Source organism: Podarcis filfolensis (genome assembly GCF_964270895.1).
Source record: "Podarcis filfolensis genome assembly, chromosome: 2".
Taxonomy (NCBI): domain Eukaryota; kingdom Metazoa; phylum Chordata; class Lepidosauria; order Squamata; family Lacertidae; genus Podarcis; species Podarcis filfolensis.
The window spans coordinates 75,864,609-75,877,156 of record NC_139605.1 but is presented as its reverse complement, the minus strand read 5'-3'; the positions used below and the strand labels follow the sequence as shown (position 1 = coordinate 75,877,156).

Here is a 12,548-nt window from a genome sequence, read left to right as displayed (position 1 = left end):
AGTATTTTTAATTCTACAGAGCAATGACAACACATTGATTTCAGCTTGCATCATTCCCCTATGGGATTGCCTTATATTTACATTGCATCAGTTCCTGACATTAGCAATTCATGTGTGAGATTACACTTTCTGTCCGCATTGCCACCCTATTGCAATATGCCTAGAGTCCTTTATTGCTAAAAGTTTGCAGCAAAACAAAAAAAAACAACACCACCAGAATCTTTGCTGTCCTTATGGGTGGAATCCAATTGATACAGTTATGCATGTAGAAAGACTTTGGATCCGGAGATCTCTGATATAGCAGAAGAGGAGGGGAGGCCATTTTTATAATTTTTCCCTTATTTCTGTAATCCCCCAAAGCTACCTTCTGCACTGTTGTGGAGGTTCCCTTTCTGACTCTCTGGAGCTGATTTGGGGATGGGGGACTGGGAATTGCAGAGGGAGGGTGAACTGACAAAAAAAAAACCCTCCCCCTTACAATAGCAGATGCTTCTGTTGAATCAGAAGGCCCTCTTCGAGCCCAAGATCAGCAGCTGTAATCCACCCTGTGCATTTAAATATCTACGACGGAGGCCCAAGTTGAGCTTCTCACACTCAAAAGGTGACACTACCCCACAACAAATGGCATTTTGTTTTGTACTTACTGGGGAAGGAAGAAGATTAACTCTGAATAAGTGTTAGGTTTTATATTTTCAAAAATGGTGGAATAGTTGTTATTGTTTCTTGTCCTTGCAGTGCTAAACAGAAACCCAAATCTGTCTAATTTAGTTAATGGTGTAATCTTATACATGTATATTCAAAAATGAGTCCCACCAGGTTCAAGGTAGTTGAGTGTGGGGTTATGCTCAATGGAAAGTCAATGAAATGGAATTCTGAGCGAACATGTATATGACTGTCCTGTTAGTCTTTCTGATACTTTTCACATTACATCTTCAAACTTTTGCAAACTATACACTATGGGTTGTCTCCAACACTGTGCCTTCAGGATTCTGTTGGGCTTCCCCTTCCTTTCGTCTTCCTGCACAGCCTCAAAATCTGCTCTGAAGGGTCTTCCAGGCCTATGGAGAATATGGGGTGTGTGTGCATGGAAGAGTAGGGGAAAGTTCCGTTGCAGAAGCAGAAATTTAAATAAATAAGCAGAAATCTGTGCTAGCCAAACAGCTACATTAGAGACAACTCTTTGAGGCTTCAACAACTTGCCCAGTGTTTATTCTTTTCCTTCCTGCCCCCCCCCAATTATTAATATATATAAATCCATCCTGAAGAATTCTGTAGTCTTCAAAAACTTGCTTACTATTTGTGATTGTTTTGTTGGTCCTAATATGGTACTAGGCTTAATGGCTTTGTGCAGCAGCGGGGTGGGGGGGAGGGTTGGGAGGGGAGACAGTATGAGTAAAAATGGCCTCCCATTATTCACTACATTATTTAGGGATGGTGCAGGCAGATCTTGCTCAGGGGTCAGGGGGAGAAGTTGAAATTCTCCAACACTCCTCAGAAAGTTCCAAGAAATTTCAGTTGAATGAAAATCTATTGTTACTACATATTAATAGATGAAATGGGCAATGAGCTAAGAAAGGAGAGCTGGAAGGACCAGGGGCCAAGTCTACTGCTTCCTTCAAAACATTACAATATGACTAACAGTATTAAAACATGGTCCACAGTGGTACCCAGAATTCATGTGTGGCAAAGCTGGGGAGACTAATCTCCAGGGGAGTACAGAAATCCAACTGTCCTGGAGAAGCTTTTAAAAAAGAACATTTTCAACAGTGTGTTGGGCAATTCTTTTTTTAAAAAAAAATTGACTGAGTCTTAGATTATTATTATTTTCTAATAGACTAAGAAAGTTACCTAGGGCGTGTGTATGTGTAGGCTGCATTCTAACATATTTCCTGTAAGGATAATAACTCAGCACATATGGATCCCAAAAAGTAGCAGATGTTTTGTGGGATGCATCGTTCTAACAAGAATGTTTCCTTTTTCATTTCTTTAATTGAAAGACTCCATTTCTAAACTATATGCCAATGTATATAACAACCTTTAATGCAGTGGGTAGCGGTGGTTGTTTGCAAAAGCCTAATGGCTTCACCATATGTCCCCTGTGGTTTTTGTGCTTTTATTTTTCTGCTGTATGGACAATAGTAAGCAGTTTATGTTACGAGTTTCCTGCAGCGCACACAAATCTAAAAACAAAATGCAGTGTATTGAGGAGGGAATGGGGAACACTTTGAATTTACAGCCTGATAGTGCCAGTAACTAAGAGCAGCATTATGTGTTTCAAGATGGCGCAGTGTTGGCAGTCAGTGTCAAACAGTCAGGGGCAAACAGTAGATAAAATCTACCACTCACTCCCTCCATGCCCCCCCCCCACAAGGGAGAGGTTTAAACACACTTTGGCCCCGCTGAGATGTAAAATCAAACCATGGTTTGGTATCTTGAAAATCTGAACCAGCATGAAATAAAATAAAAATCATTTATTTTAAATATTTTGAGCTTGCTCTTTTCATTTTTTTTTTTTAAATAATATTTATTAAAATTTTTCAAAAATACAAAAAATATCACTTTACGGGACTCCCCCCTTCCCCCACCCCTACCATATTCCCCTTTCATATTGTTGGCCAAACAAGTTCCCCATTCAAATTGAAACTTAAAAACCCAGTGTTTTTTCCCCAAGACCCACCCCATGTCATTCCACAATTTCCATTTTTTAATAAAAGAAGCACCCCAGATAATAGAAACAGAGAAGGTAGAAAATAAAAAAAAATATAATGAATAATAGACCAATTCAGCAAAAAATAACAAAATTGGCAAGCCTTTGGAGTTTTAGCTCTCCCCCCCCTGTCTCCGGTTTAATTTCCCCCTGACCATCAACCCCTAGTGTCTGCCTGGAATTCTTAAGGCCATAAATCACAACTTTTCCCCAACTCCTTGCTGGCTATTTCTTTTTTAAAATTAAAAATAAATTTTTTTGAAAATCAAAATTATTATTATTATCATTATTTTTCAAAACTTTAACTTCAGTCTTTAATAAAACTGTAATAGAACTCCCTCCATTGTTCTTTCCAGGTTGTAGTCTAATTTCCCTTTGTTCCGCTGCTAAAACGTTGTAATTCGAAAGTTTGGTAAGTCTGCAGGGATGGTTGTTATTCAGGGGCAAAACCTTACGTTCAGTCCCTTCCTTTCTTCAATAGAAAAATCTATTGTCTCCTTTAAAAAAAAAAAAAGAAAACACCCTGAAGACGAGATGTTATTTCCGTTTTGCAGCTTTCCCAGAAGATAACCAGTCCTGTAAAGTTCCATTGGTGTTTTTCCACTTTCCCAATCCTTGTAATGTCCCGAAGCTCCTCAAGGGGGATTGTTGTGACTTTGTTTCCTCTAATCCAAAAGTCAATTTGTTATCCATATTCGCCATTTTGTATCCAAATTTTAACAAGTTGTATCAAATTGTATCAAATTTAACCAGCCAAGTTCTCATAATAAAATCCACTCCGCTTTTCGACTTTGACAGCTATTTTGACAGCTGTCAAAATCTCCGACTCCTTTCACCAGGCTCTCTCTTCAGTCGCCCCGGTTCCCAGGGGGGGGGGGTTGCGTTTCCCTTCTCCAGTTCCTCCTCCAGCACAGTTCTTGTAGTTCCCCATCGTGAAATTTTGGATTTTTATCAGCAATGCAAGCCTTTTTGGGTCTTGGTTTCCCCGTCCTTGTTTTGGAAAGTTTACAATAGGGAGGGGACTGACTTCCTTTTTGGATCCCCCCCGCTCGTATCCAATTCGAAAAAAAAAAAAAAAAAATTTTTTTTTTCCTCCTTTTGAGCCCGGTTTCCAAATTTACTCACGGGTTGTTGTTGAAAAGTCCGAATTTTCAATGGAAGAAGTCAGCGCTCTCCGCCGGATGGCATGCGGCTTCGCTCAGCAGGGGAAGCAGAAAACTCAAGGCACCACGCTTCTCCCCGGCACCCGATCCGTAGCCTTTAAAAAGGCTCCTTCACGAGTCGGGAGGGCGCTAACGGTGCAAGCCGAGTCTCCATGTCCACGGCCTCCGTGGCCGTGGTTTCTAAGGGTCCCCGCATCGCCGGTGCGGTAGAACCCAGCCCCTGCCGAGCAGACTCCCTCCGGAGCTCGGAGGGAGTCCGCCATTCGGCGATGGCGCCAACCCGGAAGTCCTGAGCTTGCTCTTTTCAGCCGTAAAGTAACATGAAACAAAACATTGAAACAATAGTTACAAAAATAACCTTGCATGATTCTCACAGGACAGGATGGTGCACTAGATGAGCAATTCACCCGATCCAGCAAGGTTATCCTTATGTTCCAAATGGATAAAACACAGGTTGCCAACCTTTATTGGGTCTGTGGGCATGTTTGCAAACCAGAAAACTGCTCATGGCACCACTCTGTCCTCCCATGCAGCAGCCCCACTGAAATTGCTCCCACTGCAATTACATACCCCGCAAGTGTCCCGGAAAAACTGGGACATCCCGCTTCTTATCATGAGAACATGGTGACCATTTTGGTTGCCATGATCTCACGATTTCACAGGGTGATTTCCCGCTAGGAAAAAGACACTTTTGGGGAGGGGGACCATGGCATGAGATCAGAGCAATCAAATTGACTGCTGTGCTCTCGCAAAAAATATAATAAAATAATGGGACGATGGTGTCCTGGTTTGGAGCTTCAGAGTATTAGAGGGTATGAAGTTAAGCTTTAAAAAACATTTTATTTGCTGAATAATGCTTTCAAGCCTAATTTCAGCAGGCAGGATGCGACACCAGCAGAAGGTCTTTTTGGTCATGTGGGCATCCACAGGCACCATGACAGCAACCCATTGGTTAGATAAACTTATAGACAATAGGGGTATAATATAATAGGGCTAACTGATAGCTAAACAAGTTAAGAGGTGGTACACCTCCATATACCAGACATTAGGCTCAAGCAACAGTGAAGGCTGTTGTCTTCATGTCTTGTTTGTAAAGTTCCCAGAAGCATCTGATTGACCACTGTTACAAACAGAATTCTGGACTCTGTGGTCTTTTTCAGCAAGGCTTATGCTCTTAAGATGTGTCTACCCTCAGTGGAGAAAGAAAGGCATGATGGGAAAGGAAATGGATTTGTTTGGGCAGTGTTTTCTTACCCCCATCACTTCTTGCTCCTCTGCTGTCACTCAGCTCATCCAAAGATTGGGCTGACTGATTTTCTTACAAGAAGAGAAGAGTGAACATACAAGTCATGAATGGGGCAAGAGGCAAGTAGAAGGGAACTGGGGCAGGGGGAATCTGCCACTTTCCTCAGTCTTTTCCCCTATTTGCTCCCTCTGTCCCTTACCCAGGCAAATACAAGCCTGGGGTGAGATGGCAGAAGAGGGCTCCAAGGGGAGAGGAAAACACTTTACTTTTCAGTCATCTCCCTTAATCAGCCATTTCTGTATCTTTAGCAGTCAGACCCATATTGCAGGCAAACCCCCCCCCCCAAGAGGCAGCAATCCTAAACTAAATGCAACCAAAGGAGCTAAAACAGCTTTGCCTGATCAGGTCCAAATGTAACATCAGAAAATATCATGTACTCACAGCATGGGAGATGATCATGACAACTGATTAGTGGGGGAGGGGAGTATCTATGTGCAGGAACATATGTGCACTTATTTCATAGGGGCAAACAGTTTATGAAGCCTCAGGTAACAAAATCTACAAAGTCTTTCCTGCTATCGTCTAATTAAGCCTGGAGGCAGTGACAACACTAATCAGAAGTTGGCAGAGTCAAGGGTATTAATATCTGTTCCAAAGGGTCTAATGTTTTACCTCCTACATATAGGCTGCTCCTTTTAGTTGGATCTTTGGGGCCCACCTTTAAAGCTGTTATGTGATAAAGTACTTTTGCAGTTAATAAATGGCAATGCTTTTCTGTAGAGTTGATGGTTGTAGCAATGTTCGTACTACATTATATTTTTGTCTTCCATGCTACATTTAGTCTCCAGTTAATTTTACCCTGTTTTTAGCTGGAGAAGGCTTTAGACCTAGTTGTGCATTCACAGAACTTCTGTTGCTATTTTTTAAAACAGACACATAGAATGCAAATCTTGTTGGAATTTTATCACTCATAAAATACTTGAAACTGTGCAGAGAAGTAGGCATTAAAGTTAAATAAAAATTGATAGTAGAACAGCATTTCCATGATGAGGATGGTAAATTTGATTTGGAAAAAGGAAGATGTTTAGCATAATATAAAACTGATTTATGAAGAAAGCTAATTTTGTTGACAATAGTTAAGAGTGTGTGTGTGTGTGTGTGTGTGTCAAGCAAAATGCATACCTTAAAAAACTTACTGTTGGATTTATTTCATCATGAAAATGTGTTGTATAAATTCATGAAAACCCAAAGAAACAGACACACTGTATCAAAATCATTATTATATGATGTGCTGCTTCCTTCGGGGCAAAGAGTTATTATACCTCTACATATTCGAATCCCTGTGACGGGGTGAGCTCCCGTTGCTCTGTCCCTGCTCCTGCCAACCTAGCAGTACAAAAGCACATCAAAGTGCAAGTAGATAAATAGGTACCGCTCCGGCGGGAAGGTAAACGGCGTTTCCGTGTGCAGCTGTGGTTCGCCAGAAGCAGTTTAATCATGCTGGTCACATGACCCGGAAGCTGTACGCCGGCTCCCTCGGCCAATAAAGCGAGAAGAGCGCCGCAACCCCAGAGTCGGCCACGACTGGACCTAATGGTCAGCGGTCCCTTTACCCTTTACCTATTTGTAGTTGCTCACTTAGATCATGCTAATGTTAAGTGATCTGTAAAATGGCCCCCCAAATGATGTACCTGCTGTTCAATATTTATAGAGTGCCAGTTTGTGCATGCAAGTAAATAACATGCAAGCATGTTCAGTATGCCACTACAGGGGACACATTCTCTGAATCTAAGGGTGGTAGCAGGGCTATGTTCCCTGGCTGGGAAACTCCAAATACAATACAGATAGAACTCCCTCACAGAAGTGACCTGAGTTTAATATTTATCAGAATATTCTACCATGTACAATGAAGTCCCATGGTTTGGGGTCATAACAGATACAATTATACAACTTGACTAATCTTTCATATGAAATAATCAGGATACAAGTTACTATAAACATGTGTCTGCCTGGTTCTTAATACCAAGGAGAAGTAAGGTTTGGCAGATAGCTTCTATACTGTGAACCACCCTGAGATTTACAAGTATACACATTTATTAATAATAAGAATAAGAATAAGAATAATAAGAATAATAAGAATAATAAGAATAGACAATTATCCAAGGCACCAAGTATCTTAGACTCTGGGCAGGCAACATGGCACTAAATTCTTCTGCATCGCAAGCTGAGAAAAACTATTGTGCTTGTCAGAGTGCATAGTATCACAATGGAAGTTTATATCACTTGCCAAGGAGAGACTTGTTTATAATCCGCTGCAGAATCAGAACCTCTCCTTAGCTGGATAGAAAGCCATGCATTATCACAGACAGCAAGCAGAACATCTCAGGGGAGATATGAATGTCACAGCTGACCAGCTGAGTCACCAAGACTCACCAGAGAGTATGTTCACTTCATCTATAAGCTGCTCAACAAGTATGAGATTAGTGAGGAACTTCAGTCTTTGACCTCTTTTGAGCTTCTACTCAATAAACACTTTTCCAGCTCATTCAGTTACAGTTATTCCAAAGAGGCCTTGCAATGTATTTTACACATGACTGTTTACATCATACTCTCTGCATGTAGATGACCACTAACTAATAAAATGAGAAGTATGAAGCAACCCTTTTAACTCAAGCAATATATAAATGTGTGACTGAAGTTTCTTATTCCATCTGCACAATGCAGTTGTGTATATGAGCTGCACACCCAGTCCTTAGTTTATTTAGAAGTAATCTGTAAACCCCAAAGACTGCTATCTCTCTCTCTCTCTCTCTCTCTCTCTCTCTCTCTCTCTATATATATATATATATATATATATATATATATATATATATATTCTGGTTTTATTTCTGAATGAGACCTTCATTTTCAAAGACGCAGTTTCAGGAAGACAATAGTTAAAGCTATTATGCATCTGACTTTGAGGGAGAATTTGCTGATTCACTATAAACCCGTTTCGTACTATTCTAATAGTTGCTTTGAGGTAGTAAGCTTATTGCCTCCCTATGCACAATACACTCTCATGCGGCCAGTCTCTTCTCTCTCTCTCTCTTGCTGCCTCAAGGTGAAAAATTAAAGTTAGCACTGCAAGCACAGCACTTTCTTTATCTCTTTCAATATTTTTTCAATAGTGGAGTCAAGTGTAAAGGCAGCATCCTCTTGCATTTGCTGTATCTCAACAAAGCTCAGGGAAGATGAAAGTGAAACGCATTTGTATTGACTTGTAATCCTTTATGCTCTTATCACAGTGGATGCTTTGCCCGAAGGAAAACAAATATGTAATACACTTTCATATTTCAGGAGAGGAATGGAGGACAAATAGTACAATTCACAGAAAGCATTTGTCATCTGCTCTTTATATATAATCAGTTATGTTCTCCTTTTATAAAGTAGTATGTAAAGCCCAGGAGTACTATAGGGAGTTCTTTGATTTGTTACATGCTGAAAATCTGGGCCAGGATCCAAAGAATCATGAAAGAAGTTCTGCAAGTCCAGGGGAGGTTTGGCTTATATTTCTTGAAACAGCACGCTCCTCCATGTAGCATGGTAAATGACTTTTGATATTGAGGGGAGTTTCAAATCAGTTTTGTGATATGCCATGGGGTTGAACAGTTCAAAGAAAGAGGTTAAAAAATCTACTGTGCTGAATATATTTATATCTTGCTTTTGGGTTCTAAAAAGGGTCTCCATTTGCAAGACCATTGCTGAAGAGAGCTAGTGCAGACCCTATAGCACTCTCAGACTGTGTACTTTTATCCAGAATCAGTAACTGAACACAAGTGCACAACAATTTTTCAGTTCATTTTTCAACCTTTGTATACTTCCTAATCACCTTTGGTTAAATAAATAAATGTATTGCTCATATGAATAATCCAGCTGATATCCAGACTGCTAGGCAACAAACATATGCTAGGATTATGAACTGTATCAGTTTCCTTCAACATGGGCCTGAGTATGGGTTGAATTAACCAGGTAACTAGCTAATACATCAAAAACAAACCTAATCATGATACATCACAATGCCATGTCCTCATGTAAATGTATGAGCCTTGATGTAGGAATTGCAGGGATCAGCCTAATTCTTCCTTTCTCTTCTGCCTTATCTTAGCACTTGCTGCTCTCATTGGAGCATTTCCTTTGTTGCAAAAGTAAATATATTAAATTTACTGTACTCAGCCAAAGTTTTGACAGGTGGTTTAAAGTTCTAATTGTATGACTAAAGACTGTAACTCTAGTCTGAATGCAAATTTAAGCATTCGTGAGAGAGCATCTTGTACAGCATCCTCAAGAGACTGCTCCTTCTTGGGATTCAGGTAGAGGATCATTTCTCTTGAAGTACCTGTTTCAAAATCTTCCTATCTATGAGAATCTTATATACTAGCAAAAAATCTAGTATGATTTTCATTAAGTTTTGAGCTTTACTTTTTTGAAAATATATTTTGCCCAAATCCCATTGCTTTAAAAGAAAAACTTGGAATAGATTACAGAGGACTTTGGAAACGTTGATGCCTCAAGCCTGAAAAGGAAATACCTATATGTTTCTTTGGATTGCAGCCTAAACTTACATCTGCATTAAGTTTTCCTGCAGGTGAATTAAAAAAATACTAGGCACTTGAGGAATACTCTAAATTCAAATACAATTACTGGTTCGTAGAAGGGAAAATATAAAATCAGACCAACAGCAGTCCTAAAACATTAGAAGATGAGATGGGAAGAAGCAAATTATTGGAGAGGCAGGGCAGAATGGATTTAGAGTGCAGTTAGAATAGAATAGTAAAAAAACAAACTGCTGCAGTTCTTTCAAAAGAAATATTGAAGTGTGAGCCTATTCACTTTGCCATAGAAGATACAACATTAGGAATTTTGCAAGGAAGCATTTTGCCCTACCAGAAAACAGTCCATTCAAATTAAATCACTTCATCACTCTGATGGCTACATGACAAGTCTTGCCAAAGTTCATACATCAAACATCTGTGCCTCTGAAAATTTTCACATTCATAATGGGTTGTCATATCTTGTGTTCAATTCCATCTTGCAACGTGTTCTCTTTGTGAATTGGTAGATTGTCACACTATTGTCAAACTGCGTCTGTCGTTCACATAGCAAATTTGACATTTTTCCATTCTTGCAATTATCTCTGCGCTTTTCAAGGTATCTCATCTTCACTGTATTTTGCATACAGAGGAACAAGAAAATGTCCACACCAATCCTTTTCCTGTCATACTGGTTACTTACATGATCTGTAGCAGTAGGACTTGTATGCTCTGAATCCAAACTGTTGGCAGTTTGTGGCTACCATTTTAGGTTCTATATGTGATGATTAGGGTGGATTTCAGTTAGGCCAGATCTAAGCTCTGAGGTGTGTCCCATGTCTCCCTCAAAATAGCACAAGTATTAGGGTAGGGAAATATTTTTTATACACCCCCCCCCCACAGATCTTAGATACCTTTCCTTCTACTGAGGTGCAGAAATATTTTAGTAGAACATTTGGCGGGTGAATATTTGGGTCAACCTATTGCTATTTTGATTGGACTGATGCTGAAGTAGTAGAAAACCTCTGAAAAGACAAGCTCATTAAACAAACTTGTCATTCTATCTAGGTATACATGTACATTTTCAAGTTTAATTATTCCCCACTTTTAAAAGAGATTGAGCTGGCTAAGAAATGTGGTTTACATTACACATGGGAAGCTGCAACATCTAACTAGCCATATGTATGATTGCAATTGCACAAGGAAATGTTATAAGCAGTAGAGAACACTGATAGATCCAGAAGTAAAACAGGCCTTGCTCATACATTATATTACAAGCCTTAGTGACAATACCTTAACTAGCTCAGATAAGAAGTGTGTGTGGAAACTTGCAAAACTCTCTTTTTACTTTGGAAAGGTTGTAGGCATACCTGCAAGTACAAAAAAATTGTTCCCTCTATTGTATCTCCTTAAATGTAAGTCAGATAGTATTGCCAAGGCACAGTCAAATGGTGCACACTTGTAGCCAGATATTTGATTATCTTTCACTTTCCCACATTTTTGGCATTATGTTGTTTCTTCCGCAATTAATCTTTTGGTTTGTTTAACCATGAGTAAAAGCATGAGCATAGGATGCTTCTGTTGTGCTGCTAAATGGCAGTTAGAAACCCAGAATTAATTCATGTAAAGCCAACCTTACCAACTGTTAAATGGTTTGGTACAACTTTGTATAGCACAGCAGAATGATCAAGGCAATACACATGCATTAACACAAAACAGTATTGTGCAGTTATTTGATCAGTTTTATCATAATAAAAAGCATGCATTACAAGGAATGCTTGTCATGGGGTGCTAATAAGTGTACCAGTTGCTATCCCTGTGTGTGTGTGTATACATTTTACAAAAACCACCAGAGAGAGGATAATTTAGTGACTAATGTCTGCAAATGTTAATGAATTAAATCGTGTTCTCTTTACTTAAAGTGTTGCTGAGATCCAAAGAACAATTTTGTGCATGCAACAAGCCCTCCCAAGTGTTTTCTTTCTACAAATTCTAGCCCTCCCAATTCTCCTCGCCCAAGTTCCAGGAGTAACATATTAAGCAGTGTTAAGTGGGGGTCTGTTTTCAGAAACGGGGAGGTATCAGAAGCCATTGTCTCTCTATTAATAAGAGGGAATGGGTGTTGAAATATTTTGTATTAATAAGCCATCATGTGTTTTTTTCAGGAAAGACATATTAGCCTGTCTTTCTGTTTAATTACTAAAAGCAGTAGTTACATGATTTTTTTGCACCAAAAATTGGTTGTGTTGATTGAAATGACATCATGTATAGCCAGTCAGAAAGTGGTAAATAAATAGGGTAATTTCATATTTCACATTGCTGGGCATTATGTAGGAGGCTATTTCTAATAAGCTAAGAGTCAATCTAAATAATTAAAGAAGTTAATATTTCTGCCTGGCTGATCAGTTAGAAACCCTTCCCCTCTTTTAATTGTGTACAGCTAAGTCTGAAGAAGCAACTTGAATGTGAAAAATTTACTATGCTGTATTCACAAGAACAAACTGCAATTGTGCAGCAGACCAAAAAGACAGGGTCTTTTCTTCTGTGGCAAGTACTAATTAGAACATATTGCATACCAGAAATTCAAAGAAATGCTTTCCTGTGTGTAATATACTATTAATTATATGCTGTTGCAAGCAATTTGTATTCTATGGGTGTATCATTCATACTTTAGTTGTGCTTTAATACTAGCTAAGATGATAAAATTCCATTGTAAATTTCAACTAAATTATTTCTTTAGGGTGTTTCTGAGAGCTATCAACAAATTTTCTGAGACTATGAACCAGAAGTTTTTGGAAAACATGAATTTTGAAGAACAAGTAAGTACCTGTCTTATTTCTTTTATATTATCCTTTAACAAA

General features: G+C 39.2%; 1 protein-coding gene across 5 annotated transcripts in view; it reads left to right on the top strand.

Moving 5' to 3' along the window:
• The window catches only part of DOCK2 (dedicator of cytokinesis 2), a 241,012-nt gene that overhangs the window by 163,044 nt on the left and 65,420 nt on the right, over nucleotides 1–12,548 (top strand). For all 5 annotated transcript variants that reach the window (XM_083596706.1, XM_083596709.1, XM_083596710.1 and 2 more), the window contains one exon: nucleotides 12,428–12,506. In XM_083596706.1, coding sequence (XP_083452832.1) covers nucleotides 12,428–12,506 — 79 coding nt within the window. The remainder of the gene's footprint in view (nucleotides 1–12,427; nucleotides 12,507–12,548) is intronic.